General features: G+C 39.7%; 1 protein-coding gene across 13 annotated transcripts in view; it reads left to right on the top strand.

The window, feature by feature from the left end:
* SCEL (sciellin) overlaps positions 1 to 15590 on the top strand; it is a 113340-nt gene that overhangs the window by 33762 nt on the left and 63988 nt on the right. For all 13 annotated transcript variants that reach the window (XM_033177492.1, XM_033177489.1, XM_033177487.1 and 10 more), the window contains one exon: positions 2267 to 2332. In XM_033177492.1, the coding sequence (XP_033033383.1) occupies positions 2267 to 2332 (66 nt within the window). The remainder of the gene's footprint in view (positions 1 to 2266; positions 2333 to 15590) is intronic.

Raw genomic sequence — 15590 nt, 5'->3', positions numbered from 1 at the left:
TCTTTCTCAAATGTAGAGTCTTGTTTTCAGTTCCTTTAGGGCCTTGAATTTCTAGGAAATGTTTTAGATGATAGAGCTCACATGTTAAATGGCAAACTACTTGAGGTAGCATGTTTCATGGAGCGTTGCTGCTGGGAATGCCTTAACCTGAAATAACGATGAATGTAGGGCCACATGCTGCCATGCTCCTGAAACAGGCCTGTATGTGGAGATGCCGCCTCCACTCTGTGGATTGGGCTGGTCTTGCTTCCAAATGCAGAGTCAAAGACCCTTTCTGGAGACATCCATCTGTATTTGTTTGATTCTTGCCTCCTCCACCGACCTCCTTTGCATGGTCTCCCACATTCTGCTGGTGCTGAGTCCTATGTAATTAGCAGGCACGGAGGAGTAGTTGGACCAGTGGTGACCAAATATTCTTCATGAGACAGAACCTGATGGTGGAAAAGAGGTTTGCATGTTGAAAAAACCCCAGGGCTATGAATTGTGATGCAAATGGAAAATAAGCATTTACAAACATGGATGTTTTTAAATTTTCTCAATTTCCCTGTCTGTACCTGGGTCCAGGCTCTGTACAGGGTAGATACTCAATGTTTGTTGATGGACCGGCTGACATTGCCATGGTGCTGCTGGAGAAAAATGGCTGATTCTATTTTTTTCCTTCAACAAAATTCTGGTTGAGGCTGCAAAGTCTCAGAAATGTGATTCATCTTTCCCTTGAACCCAAATTTCATGCCCCTTGACCCTTTGCCTGGTAAAAACAGATTCCTAAGTTTGAAAGAGAAATTTTAGGATAGTCAGTTCAATCTCCTACCTAGTGCAAGAATCTTTCCTCTGACATTTTGGGCATAATTCAGGGTCACTGAAGCCAGCAATAAGACTCTCATTATTTTGGGACACATCTTTGACTTGCTCTACTGGGTAGCATCTATTCCTTATTGGAGCTGGGATCTGCCTTGAGTGACTCGTAACTTGTCTTAGTTCAGCTCTGCAGTGGCTCAGAGAAGAGACCTACTTAAACAATTTAAGGCCAGCTTTCCTGTCTGCCTTTTCTTCTGTAGTGCATACCGTTCTCATCTGAATATCTTCAGTTTTCGTTTGTATCTTGGTCTTTCTGCTTAGCTATTGCTACCAACTAAAATTATGACCTAGTGATGTGAGGACATCTTTCTAATTGAGGTTAGAACTGAAGCTAGTGCTGTTATGATATTCACTTACACTTTCAATATTCTTACTTGTCAGAGTTTTCTATCAGTTTCTTTTCTTTCTTTCTTTTTCTTTTTTTGGAAACAGAGTGTGCAATGGCGTGATCTCGACTCACTGCAACTGCTGCCTCCCGGGTTTAAGCAATTCTCTGCCTCAACCTCCCGAGTAGCTGGGAGTATAGGCACATGCCACCACGCCCAACTAATTTTTGTATTTTTAGTAGAGACGGGGTTTCACCATTTTTGCCAGGCTGGTCTTGAGCTCCTGACCTGGTGATTCACCTGCCTTGGCCTCCCAAAGTGCTGGAATTACAGGCGTGAGCCCCTGCACCTGGCCCACAGTTTTTTAAAAATTATATTTTGAAGCTGGGCGTGGTGGCTCACGCCTGTAATCCCAGCACTTTCGGAGGCCCAAGTGGGTGGATGACCTAAGGTCGGGAGTTTGAGACCAGCCTGACCAACATGGAGAAACCCCGTCTCTACTAAAAAATACAAAATTAGCCAGGCATGGTGGTGGGCACCTGTAATCCCAGCTACGTGGGAGGCTGAGGCAGGAGAACTGCTTGAACCTGGGAGGCGGAGGTTGTGGTGAGCCAAGATCGTGCCACTGCACTCCAGCCTGGGTGACAAGAGCGAAACTCTGTCTCAAAAATAAAAATAAAAGTAAAACTATATGTATTTTGAGTAGAGTGTAAGATTGTTATTTCTGTTGTGTAGTTCAGACATGCAAAAAAAACAGGGAGAATAACATGATAAACATATATGAATTTACTATCTAGATTTAACAATTGTCATTATTTTCTAGGTTTGCTTTAGATTTATTTGTAAAAGAAATGTCCACATTACTTAGTGCCAAAGGAAATGAGAAAAGAAGTTTACTTGGAGGAACAGATAGCCTAGAATATAGGACAGTTACTTCCTATTTCATTTATGAAATAGTGTTCATTTTACTTCCAAGGCTTGGTGTAATCTCATTGTCTTTTTAACTGTCAAATTATTTTCAGACATGTGGGTGGGATCAACCTTTCAAGCATCATGTTTATTACTGTGTCGTTTCTTAACAGGCAGTCCTGGTTTCCACCGCCCCCTCCAGGTTACAATGCCTCTTCAAGCACAGGAACCAGGAGACGGTAAGGGAAAGGTGTCGGGCATAATTGCTGTGCCATTAGATGGAAGAACATGTCAGACATCGACAACATATAATTGTGGATGCTTTGGGATAAATTGGAGGCAATCTTGTAAACTCTCAGCTCTGTACTGGAGGGTGTCCAGTGGGAGTAAGTTCAGGACTACAAGTATCCTGGTAGGACATCTGACAAACTGCTAGGAGTAAGTAGGTGGCTGCATTAGATTGCTAGGATTACTTACAGCCAAAAGAAATGAGTGCTACAAACTGGGTGCTGCAAACTGCCACGAAGTGCCACTGGGTGGCTTAAACAACAGGAATTTATTGCCTCATAGTTTTAGAGGCCAGAAGTCCATAATCAAGGGTTCATCAGGGTTGGTTCCTTCTGAGGACTGTGAGGGCTCCCCTAACTTCTGGCGGTTTCCTGGTAGTCACTGACATTGCCCAGTTGGTACAAGCATTGTTCTGATTGCTGCCTTCATCTTCACATGACCTTCTCCCTGTGTGCACGTCTGAGTCCAAATTTCCCTTTGTTATGAAGGAACTAATCATGTCTATCCTACTGCAGTATGACCTCATCCTAACTGAACTAATTACATCTACAATGACCCTATTTCTAAGCAAGGTCACATTCTGAGGAATTGTGGATTAGGACTTCAACATGTGAATTTTGGGGGCAGAGGGGACACAACTTAATCCTTAACAGTGACAGCAGGAGAGAACAGAGTCAGGCATCAGACAGGGGTTCCAATGTGGGCTCCTGGTGCCCAGCTGTCTCCAGGCTGTGCAGAACCTGGAGAACTGGATGAGGTTATGTGTGGCAAGTTGTTCATAAACGTTAAGTGACAAATGAGTGTTTTCTAATTTTGTTGTTGTTGTTGTTGAGGGTAATAGTTATAACTAAATGATAGATCAGGTGGAGGACACCTTATTCTACTATTTCCATGCTAGGAATGCCAGCACCAATTCAATGTAATAAATATGTAATAAACACTGCTGTGTGCCAGATATTATTCTAGGATCTTGGGATATATCAGTGAACAAAACATAGAACCTACACTCTGGTCTTTAAAGAAGCGTGCTCTATAATCAATATCATCACTAACTCAGAAACAAAAACAGGTCTTCTATTTAGTTTACTCTTCAGGTATCCAAAGATGTTTTTATGTCTCAACTTCTAGAATATTTTCATGTTTCAATGGGATCAGTTTTTCTAATTCTGACTATTGGAAAATAAAATTCTATTAAACTATGTGCTCATTTAATATTAGATTGGCTTATTTTATAAAATTTTTATCTACCGTGCAGACTTCTAATGTCTCTTTCATTTCCAAGTAATGGATATATTTAGAAATACATGTATTTTGCAATAATTTGAGTGAGATCTATAAGGATGTAAATAAACTCTAGTTGGTCAATAGAAAGAGCTCGAGTTACTTTTTTATACCTATCATTACATCTATCTATCTATCTATCTATCCTATCTCTGTCTATCTATCTGTTTGTCTATCTGTCTACCCATCTATAACTAAATCAAATTATATGTCTATAACATGTTGAGCAGTCACAACTTGGAGTCACATTCACCTGGTATTACAATGTTTTATTTTAGAACCTGCTCATTTACAGATGACTTCCAATTACATGAACTGCCATATATGAATTACATTTGGAGTTTAAAACATTCTTTCCCCTCAGGCTGTTATTAGATACTTCTTATGGGTGATACCTTTGATATAAGGAGCTATCTAAGTGGGGAAAATGTTAACTAGGAGTTCTCCTAGTTATTATTTTTTCTGAGTGTTGTTAAGATCCATCCATTTTTGTCTTGATAGAGAATAACTGGTACTTTTCTTAGATCTATTTATTACCTATTTAAAATAACTTCATATTTGTCCTCAACTCATCATTCCAATTATTCATTATTCCAATATCATTATAAAAAGCAACTGGTTATATAACAGTGTAAAAACGTGGAAGGATTATTCATGAATTAACATCTCATGCTATCAACGCCTGTTGAGGTTGTGGATCTGTTTGCACAGAGCTGATGGGGCTTGGCTCTCTGCCTTCCCTCACAATTTATGCATTGCTGGATGTGATTTACATGGGAGATGAAATGAGTTACAATGTTCCTATTTCTGATTCTTGGCTCAGATCCATAGCTCTGGAACTAAGGGAAAGAGGAGATTATTAGGCTAGGTTGATCAATTTATATATCCATTCCTTTTTTAGAGTCACAGATTATTAATATAATGGCTAAACGAAAAGACTTCTCTTTGAGCATCAAAAATATGTCATGCCAAGCCTTCAGGAGAAGGAGAGAATAATAACAATATAGCAATGCCTTTGATTTCTGAAGTGGTTTTCTTTGGAAGAGCTGAAAGTACAGCTTCCATTTCTCACCTTTAATGCCAGTGCATTCCCAGGGCTGAGAAACAGCCTTTTTAGTAAATGCTGAAAACTAGAAGCAATTATTAAATGATGAAAGGGAGTAAAGGCTTCACAAAGATATCTTTGTTCCCAGAGGAGCCCAAAGAAAATGAAAATAGGTCAAAAACAGATAAAAATGAGGGGCTATGATTGATAACACTAGCTAATAGCTCAATGTTAAACGTTTCCTTTATCTTTCACTAATACACTGGTGTTCACCTCTCCCCCTTTTCTCTCCCCTCCCATCTTCTCCAGAAGAATTTTCACTTAAGACTGACACCCTCACTTTTTCTGTTCTTAGTTTTGTGAGCTTTTTTTTCACCACCTAAACTTTCCCTGAAATTTCATTTTCTCCCATACATCTTTTTCTGTGCAGCACAATTGAAAAGACCATCAAACTCCCCTGTCATCCAGGAATGAGTCCTTTTCCTAGAATTTCCTCCCTTGTCCTCTCTGTAGCCCTTAACACCATGGGTTATCCCGTCTCTCATTTGTTCCTTTCTTAATTTATACTATGGAAGAAATCAAGTTCAGATTAAAAACTTGTGTTGTATTGTGTTTTGATTAAAATCTATTACAAGCACAATGTAAACCACACCCAAAAGGTCTTAAACTTTTTTTAACAACAGAAGAGCTCATAATATCATACCTTTGTTTAAATGTATATCTATGCCTATAACTATGTTAGTCTATCTTTATAATTAATATATCTATTCCTACATCTACATCTATAACTATACTTACATGTAATTATATGTTTATAATTAACACAAGGCTGGTGAGGTTAAGTAGAGCTGAAATGAGAAAAGAGAGTTTTTAAAAATTAGCATATTTTATAGCTAAAGAAAAAATGAAATTTTTCTGAGAAGTGTCATTTTATGTATAGTATACATTAGTTACGCAATGAGAGAGTTCAGACCTGGGTGATCAAACAAAATTTTGGAGTTAAGACTTGAATATCTTTGAAAGTCTCTTGTCCTATTTTTGTAAATATTCAAGAGAGTAGCTGTAATTCATGACAGCAAGACATGGCATGTAAAGTTTTTAACTTAAATAAAACCTTTGGCCCTTCTAGCTGATTTCCAAGCTTGCTTCTTGGTCATTGTGATTTCAACCATTGGGATATTGATGTTTTCTGTCTTCTTTCTTCTCTTGCTAAGAATGGAAATAACCAATACAGTGTTTTGAATTATCAAGATATGCCAAGCAGATTATCCTTTGAAGTCTTCTTATCAGAGCATGTTTTATTTTCATTTTAATCAAGACTGAATCAGAATTTTAGCTTTATAACTGTTGTTCCTTGTTACCTTCCTCTGTCTCTCCTCCTACCTCTCTGATCAAAGTCCTGCTTCACTGGTTTCCCCATTTTCCATGTTCAAACCTCTTCCATCTTAAAAAATATAGCTCCTAAAAATTTGATAGCCTAATATTACAAACCTACTCAGCTGACATCCTTCCTCTCTTTCCATCTTGGCCAACGTTCTCAGAAGAGTTGATGCTGCTTTTCATCTCCATTTACTGGTTGCTATCACCATTAGTTCATTAGGAAACAGCTTTCCCTAAGTCACTGATGACATTGCTCCTATCAGTCTGTATGACCAAGTCACCCTTCAAAGGGCACCACTGACTCTTTATGCCCTTATCAAATCTCTCTTGTTGTGTTTCGAGAACCAGCACACTCCCCCAACACGCTCTTCTGGATTTTCTTTCTTTTTCGATTTCTCAGCCCTTCTTCCTTAGTCTCCTCAGCTTCCTCATCATTTTCTACCAAGCCATTAAATGTTGATGCTCCTAAAGGCTCCAAGTCCCTCTTCTCTTCTCCTCCTGTTCTGTGCTCTGCCTTTCAACAGCAGCATCCAGATCCAGGGTTTCAGTGGCCATTTGTGTGCTCTCCACTTCTTCATTTATATCTGCTCCAGATCTCTTATCTGAGTTGCCTTTGGGTAGCCCACTGCCCACTGTCTCAAAGACACCAGAAACTCAGTGTGTTCAAAATGAAATCCATCCTTATTCATCCTAACCCGGTCTCCTATCTCATTCTCCTGTAATGATAGTTTAATGGGAATAACATTGACTCTCTAAATTACTTTGGGCACTATGGCCATTTTCACAATATTGAGTCTTCCTATTCATGAACATGAAATGTTTTTCCATTTTTTTGTGTCCTGTCTGATTTCTTTGAGCAGTGGTTTGTAGTTCTCCTTGAAGAGGTCCTTCACTTCCCGTGTTAGCTGTATTCCTAGGTATTTTATTCTCTTTATAGCAATTGTAAATGGGAGTTCATTCATGATTGGCTCTCTGCTTGCCTGTTGTTGGTGTATAGGAATGCTAGCAATTTTTGCACATTGATTTTGTATCCTGAGACTTTGTTGAAGTTGCTTATCAGCCTAAGAAGATTTTGGGCTGAGACGATGGGGTTTTCTAGATATAGGATCATGTCATCTGCAAACAAAAACAATTTGACTTCCTCTCTTTCTATTTGAATATGCTTTATTTGTTTCTCTTACCGGATTGCCCTGGTCAGAACTTCCAATACTCTCTTGAATAGAACTGGTGAGAAAGGGCATGGCCATGTGTATTAGTCTGTTCCAACACTGCTATGAAGAAATACCTGGAACTGGGTAATTCATAAAGGAAAGAGATTTAATTGACTCACAGTTCCACCTTGCTGGGGAGGCCTCAGGAAACTTATGACCATGGAGGAAGGCAAAGGAGAAGCAGGAGCCTTCTTCACAGGGTGGCAGGATGGAGTGAAGGCAAGCAGGGGAAGATACCAGACGCTTATAAAACCATCAAACCTCCTGAGAACTCACTCACTATCACTAGAACAGCATGGGGTAAACTGCCCCCATAATCCAATCACCTCCACCTGGTCCCACCCTTGACTCAGGGGCCCATGGGTACTACAATTCGAGGTGAGATTTGGGTGCGGACAGAGAGGCAAACCATATCACCACATTTTGATCTGATTTCCCTTCAGTATTTCACTTCCAACTTACCTCTGTCCTGTTCTCTCACTTCCACACTAAACCAGCTATAGTTTCCTTGATGTGTCCAAATGCCACTTGGATAAAGTCTTAGTAAAGATATGGGATGGTGGGAGTGGTAGCAACATATTGCAGAAGCCTACACCAAACTATGTAAAATGAAATATTGGAAATCCCTGTTCATAAATTCTTTGGCCATCCCTGTTATTGGGCATTTCTTGTTGGCTGGTATTTCTCTGCAGGCCTTCACCTGCTGCTGTTTTCCTCAACAGCCCCTCACTCCTTTCTTCCACCTTTGCTCTCCAGCCCCTAGTTCCTGTTAACTACTTACGTCGGGGAGGTTAGCTCCTTTCTTCCTGCACTAGCCTATTCTTAGAGAATCTTATTGTCATAACCAAACACGATGACATATTCACTTTTGAGAGGCATTCTATGCTATTTTTTAAAATTAAATTTTATTTGTGTTATCGTAAGTTGAATATTCAGCCACCCCCACACTTAAAACATCAAAGCTATCATGGACCTCTTTGTGTTCCTTACTGTGTTTATTTAATCATCATTGCAGTGAGTTCCAGGGATTAGGGTGCTGATGGAGAAAAAAGATATGACCATGAGATGGCAGAGGCATACCACAAGCCTAATTTTGCTGGTGCTTTCACAGGTTTTGCTTCTGAGGGAGTCACTCGCCACATGAGAACCTCCAAAGGCAACCGCAAAGAGACCACCACCCAGCAAGGGAGGAGGGTGAAGGGACTCCAGGGGCAGGAGGGATCAGAGAAAGGGCTTTCATGTCTAGGTGATATCACTCAGCATTGTTATGGGAGTCCCAGAGCAGAGAACTCTGAAAAGTGGCAGCAGCTTTATAGCCCCAAAAGTTGGAGAATATGAATGTATAAATAACCATACCATAAGATCAACTGTGAGGGCATAAGAAGAACATCCATCTTCTCTGGGAAATCTGATGTTGTAGGAAGAGCTTCTAGCAGGGAACTCAGAGATCAGGTCCCCATAGGAGTGTGGGATTTGGGGGAAGGAGAGAAATTACACAATGCTAGGTTTTCAAGCCCAGGGTGATTTAAAGCATAGTAATGCCACTAATCAATGTGGGAAGAAATAGGAGCAGAATGGGGAGTACACAATTGGTCTCAAGCAGCTGACACTGTGCTTTGTTTTGAGCAGGTAGAGTCTGGGACACTGGCGGGATATATTTGTATCAGTGATTCCCAAGCAAAGATAAATACCTAGAGGGGAGGAAGGAGTGTGCTCCGGTAAAAGGCAGTTTCTGAAGATCCAATTTGGGGATGAACCCAGGGATTTAAAATGTAGTATCTTTATAGAGTAAAGACACCTGTTGAGAAAATATTAAATGAGAAGAAAATGGAAGTGGAACTTTGATGTGTGTCTATACATCAGGTGTGGTGGGGGACTAAGGTTACATGGTAAAGGTAAGGTGTAATGAGAGGTGGATAGGATGAAGGCAGTGCGGGTCAATGGATTCTACCGTCTCAAACCAAGCCATCCTTCAAAAAGTCTGGCATGAATTTTACTTCCTCCCCAAAGCTTTCACACCCTAAGGTGTGACTTTTGTCATTTGGACTCAGAAGGCTTATTATCTTCGATGATCATTTAGCAATTAACTGTGCGTTACTTTGACACATCGCTTACTATTGCAGTGTACTCATCGACTAAATGGCATCATCTTATAACTCTTTGAATCATCAAGTAAATTTATCCATAGTAGTTTGTCAATAAGTACATATTGACTGATCGATTATTTTAATATTTCTTCGTATCTACTAGACAATGAATTTCCCTCAACCTGTTATCTTATTTGTCTTTTTGTAGTTGTGCTGTATTCTATGTGCTAAGTAACACCTCTCTCTCTCCCTGTCTGTTTCTCCTTGTCTCTGTCTCTTTCCCTTTCCAAAACAATTGTCGAGCTCTGGCTATGTGCTAAAAAAAAAAAAAACACTTTGCTAGATGCCAGGAGTACAAAAAGGAGTACAGAGAGAAAACTCAACTTCTAGCAGGGAGTCATTTTGAGCCAGGATTGTTAAACATGAAGGCTGGCCCTCACCAAGGGAGGGTCCTCAGGAGTATGATAAACACAAAGGTCAAGGTAGCCACAAAATATGTGGAGTGTGGAGAGGTAGGCAGTAGACATTGTATCTGGAGTAGAGTAGGCTCAAAAGAGGCAATGCCAGAGGTAAGCCTTAAAGAACAAGCAAGAGTAAGCCAGATGCAAGGGGGAGGTATGGATAGAGGCGTTTCAGGCAGAAAGGAGAGGAGGAGCGAAGTTCCAGTGCCAGAGAGTACAGGGTATATGGGCATGTCTATGTGAGTGTATTTGTATGCATAGAACTATGGGCTTCCCATCCATGGGACATTCTCTGCATTTATACTTTATCAATTATGTTTAGTAATAGCAGGAAATCCAGTAATTCCAAATCTGATATTATGTGGGAAAATGTCTTTTAATGTAAGACACTATGAGCAGGTATCCACTCATAATTTGTGGTGAGCCTAAGTACCTTTTTAGAATATCATGTTTCTGTTTTCAGAGTTAATGTTGTGCTGTTATGTAATCTGAGCTCTGACCATATGCCGTAGATTTGGAATATGTACAAAAGAAAGTGCAAGTGTCATCAATGTAGAAAATTACTAGAAAGTCAGAGCCATGTTCCCCTCTTCCCACTTCTTTTGTTTTATGATATGCCTGAAAGCCTGAGGCAAAGCAGTGTGTCAGCAAACACTTGGGGATGTCTTCATTTTTCAAGTTCTTAAATACTTTCTTGTCTCTGAGACTTTTAAAAGAGTGGTAACATTTGCCGGACGTGAGCCAATGGAGGGAATAATAGGAACCATCTGGAGAAATATTCAGGTTCATCACAAGGAACTAGAGAAATAACAGTTCTGGAAAGTCGAATTTCTTTCTGATTTCAGAACCTACCATTAAATTTTTGTATTCTGTTTATGATAAATTCAAATGATTTTGACTGTGTATTTAGGTGACTTGGAGATTCAGTGGTTAAATGGCATGTAAAGCTCATTTAAGAACCTCATGGAAGCCAAACTAAAGTACTTGCTTAACAGACAGTATGAATATTTATGAATGTTATTCATTATTCTCATTTAGGAACAATAATGAAGCTACCACTAGAAATGAATGTGCTTTTTTTTTCTGGAATCATTTTTAAAGATAGAAAAGGAAATAATATTTGATAAAGCAGTAGAAACGCATCTAGGAAAATTACGATATAAATATTTTCTACATAATTTCTCATCCTTATTTGTTTCAACCTCTTCTCCTTCAGTGGTTATTTCACTTCCCGTTAGCTGATTGGTAGACTTGGAGGAGGAAAAAAATATCCTGATTGAGAAGTGAGTTGCCATGGCAACCTTGCACTACAGTTATATTTTTCTGTCTATAACTATAAATGGTAAAATGTAACCTTTCTAATTATGCTGCAACATTTTTAACTCTATTGGTACCAAATCTTCTACAAAGTTTGATGTCATGCTAAATAAAAGCAATACATCCATCTCATTTTTATCTCAACAAAAAAATTTTTATATTAACTGGAATCTCTTTTGTAGAAATTAAGATTCTATGACACGCAATAAAATATCAAAATACAGTAATTTAAAAATCTTACCTGAATGCCTAGATTGCTCATTCTAAACATTCAAAATAATTAAAATATTAGCCTGAGTTTAAGTTTATTATTTTTAAATGTGTAGTTTGAACAGAACAAGGAGAAACCTAATTCAGAATCTGTAAATGAAGGTCTTAACCTTTATCATGAATTATAGTTTCTTCAGTCCTATGGGAACAACTTAGACAGTCCCTGATTCCCTAACACTAGTTTGAAGTAACTCATACATTCAAACAACAAGTACAAAGCATCCCTGCTTTGCCCAACCCAGGTTCCCACCTCCCCTCCCTCTCTTGGAGCCCCTGTTGCCTCTGCCCCTGGCAGGGGAGCTCCTGGAAATATGAGAAAACAGGGAAGCTCCAGGTTCAAAAGTAGGATAGAGAAAGAAGCTGTGAGAATCGGGATACCTAGGGTCAAGCACTCTCAAAAACGTCACCTTGCTCCGATCATAAAAAACAAATAATTTGATTTTTAAAAAAAATTATTTCACCATTTAGTAGTATTGCTGAAAGTTCTATCGACTAGAGACTGTAAATTTCACCTCAATTAGAAGCATGACAGATTAAAGGGGCTATCTCTGGTCATTCAAATCTTAGTGTCAATTATATGAATCAGGTTTCTTTCCTGCTAAAACTGGGCAGGATTAGAGCATCCTGAGGGAATGGAGGCTTGCATTGTGTGGAGGGGAGTGGAAGATGGCTTTGGAGGAAGAAGACTGGGAGGCAGGGAGGCCTGACTGTGAAGTATAGGTGATGGGGACATGCTGTGGCATAGGGTTTGGGAGAGGACAATGGGAGTGGGGGATGGGGGTGAAAGGACCAGCATTTTGCTTGGGACTGTCTTCATACTTGGCAGCCCGTCTTTGTCCTCTCATCTCTCTGTCTCCTCTCTTAGCTATATGCAGAATGTCATATAAATGGAATCACCCATGACATACACCCTTTTCATATGTTTGCATGTGTTTGTTTGTCATCTGTGTATCTTCCTTGGTGAAGTATCTGTTAAATTTTTTTTTTTTTTTGAAGCGGAGTCTCACTCTGTTGCCCAGGCTGGAGTGCAGTGGTGTGGTCTCAGCTCACTGCAACCTCCGCCTCCTGGGTTCAAGTGATTCTCATGCCTCAGCCTCCTGAGTAGCTGGGACTACAGGTGTGTGCCACCATGCCTGGCTGATTTTTTGTATTTTTAGTAGAGACAGGGTTTCACCATGTTGGCCAGGCTGGTCTTGAACTCCTGACCTCAGATGATCCTCCTGCCTCAGACTCCCAAAGCGCTGGGATTACAGGTGTGAACCACCCTGCCCGGCCCAAGTATCTTAAATCTTTTGCCGATTTTATTTCTGCTGGTTTGTTTACTTATTGTTGAGTTTTGAAATTTTAAAAAAATACATTGTGCTTGGAAGTCCTTTTTCAGGTATGTGAATAGCAAATATTTTTTCCAGTGTATGACTTGTTTTTCAATTCTCTTAACGATGCACTTTTCAGAGCCAACGTGGTTTTTTTAATTTAATGAAATCCAATTTATCAAGTTTTGTTAAATAAATTATGCTTTTGGTATTATGTTTAAGAACTCTTTGCCTAACTAATGATCACAAAAATTTCTTCTGGTTTCTTCTAAAAGTTTGTAGTTTTATGTTTGATATATAGATGTGTGATCCATTTTGAGTAGACTCCTTTTTAATGCGAACATGTTTTTTTTAGTTCACTTGATAATAGTTGGAATATTTTTATGTCTTTGAGAAAACATCTAAGGACAAAAAGCTGCTATGACTTATCAATACTTGAATTTGTGTATCTTTGTATCTACTGACCAATAAAAGTTGACTCATGTTCTTATAGAGCCAACTTAAATTTAAATTTTATTAACCACAACAGCATCTACATACATTTGAAAAGCACAGTACATGAACGTCAAGGTACTTGTGGAGTTGAGGATTCCTTGCAATAGCGCCACCCTCCCTCAGTCATGTAGTGGTTTACCATCCACAGATCTGGGCCAATCTCTTCCTTTTATAGGCAAATAAGCAGAGTTTCGGAGGGAATCCGAGCTTTTTCCAGAGTCAAAGAGAAAGTTGGTGGCAAAGCTAGTCTAGAATCTAGAATCTAGATCTCTAGAATTCTAGTCCAGTGCATGCTCCATTACTAGGTTACGGTTTACTGACTGGCCACTAGAAAGCGAGGCATCATCACAGTAACCACTCTTTTGAACATGTGCCTTGCATTTTCCAAGCTCTTTGAAGGCATGGACTACATCTTTTCTTGTCTTTGACTGGCTAATGACATCTAATATACTGTTATGTGTCCTAACATTATAACTTGGGCAATTGTGGAGTAAGTGCTTTTTGAGCAAATGGCTCCTTCCTTGGGCAAGGAAATATTTCAGATCGATCAATTTTTAATAGATTTGCAGTGAAAATACCTGGAAAAGAATTGGTTCTCTACAGTATGATATAGAGAAAAAAGCAAGGATTTAACATCAGAAAGACCAGTTTGAAACCCTGGCTAAGCACAATGAAAAGGGAGAACAAAATTCACAGTTAAATATTAGAGACAATGATTCTTTGTTCAACCTAGATTTGTGCTGCAGTAATAGACATGTTCACATGTCTAGCCAGACTAGAACAGAAGTCGCAGAGCCAAGCATGTTATGCAAAAAAGCCATGAGGAAAGATGTGATCTTTGCAGCAGCATATGGAAATGAAATAATATAGACAGCTTTCTTTACAGTGTTATTTCTTTTAGCTTTGGCCTTTGAGCTACAGTCTGCAAGTGTTCACATATTTCTCATGAAATTCACCTTTTATATTTCTGAAAGCTCATCATGATAGCCACTAGTGTGGTGGCATAAATCCTGCAGGAGCCTTGAGGTGTCTGGGGATGGGCGAAGGGGAGAGCCAGGGTCAACTTACCCGAGCTTAAACATCGCATCTCAAAGCAGAATTCAATGAGGATCATTCCAATGAATGTCACTTGTTTCCTTCTCTTCAAAATATTCTGGCCACAGCTTCCTGCCTCACTCTTGCATTTTAATCCCCCTGCTTGGCATCACATCATGCTCCTGGCACGACATGAATGACTCCTCTCATTGCCCGCCCCACCCCAGGGCTTGAGTTCTGTCATCTGTGGCTGTCATTGCAGTGATGCAAATGAAAGCTCCTTTGAGGTAAATGGAAGTCAACATGGCATTGCCTGGCTCCTGGCCCAGCAGGGGTGTAAATGCATCACCCTCAGAAATAAACATGCTCCTCCGCTTTTCTTGGCCTTCATAACCACATATCCATCTTTCTCTTTCCTGTGTATTCTCCAGACCATCTCAGATCTACTTCTACTCACCTCTATTCCCCTGATCCACGCAATGCATATTTACCCACCTCTTTGAGGCCCTAGACATTTTAAAATGGAAGAAATTGAGTATGTCATTAGCATGACTCTAACATAAGTAAAGCTTGGCACCATCCCATTTCTACTTTTTGTAATCCTCCTTTCCACCTTGTTACCTCTTTCCTGCCTGTCCTCAGACATCTAGTGTTCTGTACAGCCTCATTATTACCCAGGACCGATCATCTCCTTCCCCCTTTCCTCTGCCTCTGGAAGGAAAGCATGTAACCAATGAATCCACACAGATATATTAAAGACTCTAAAAACTAAAGATCACTTGATACATACACCCAACACAAGAATATTCTCTGAGAAAAGAAGATGGTAGCAATACAAACAAAATACTGTGGAATCTGCCACTAAGCCAGGATGGGAAGACTATTTCCATGTAAGTTGCTCTTCCAGAAATATCACACAACACAATGACCCAGCTAAGTACCTGGCACCTAGTAGGTGTTCTGTAATGGGATTGACAGTGGATTTCTCTGAGGAAGCTAAGCTTGCACAGATTTTGAAAGTTGCAAATCCCTCTTTGGTACCCATTTCCTTTCTGCCGAAGAAATACAGCCAATCACTTCCTCCTTCATTCTTATGTCATACACAATCCTAGTACTTGGGATATAACTGTCCTTTTAGGAACTTTCAGTCCAGTGTGGGAACAGAATATCATGTGTAATCCAGAATAGTGTGATATGTGCTGTGAATAGGGTTGTTATGGGGGAATGTAGGGATGTACGCAGCATGGCTTTGGATATCCCTGGAGATAGTTACTCCTAAGCCAAAGTCTGAAGGGCAAGGAGAGAATTTCCAGG

The sequence above is a fragment of the Trachypithecus francoisi genome, unplaced genomic scaffold (assembly GCF_009764315.1).
Source record: "Trachypithecus francoisi isolate TF-2019V2 unplaced genomic scaffold, Tfra_2.0 Lachesis_group18, whole genome shotgun sequence".
Classification (NCBI taxonomy): Eukaryota; Metazoa; Chordata; class Mammalia; order Primates; family Cercopithecidae; genus Trachypithecus; species Trachypithecus francoisi.
This window is presented reverse-complemented; position numbering and strand designations above follow the sequence as displayed.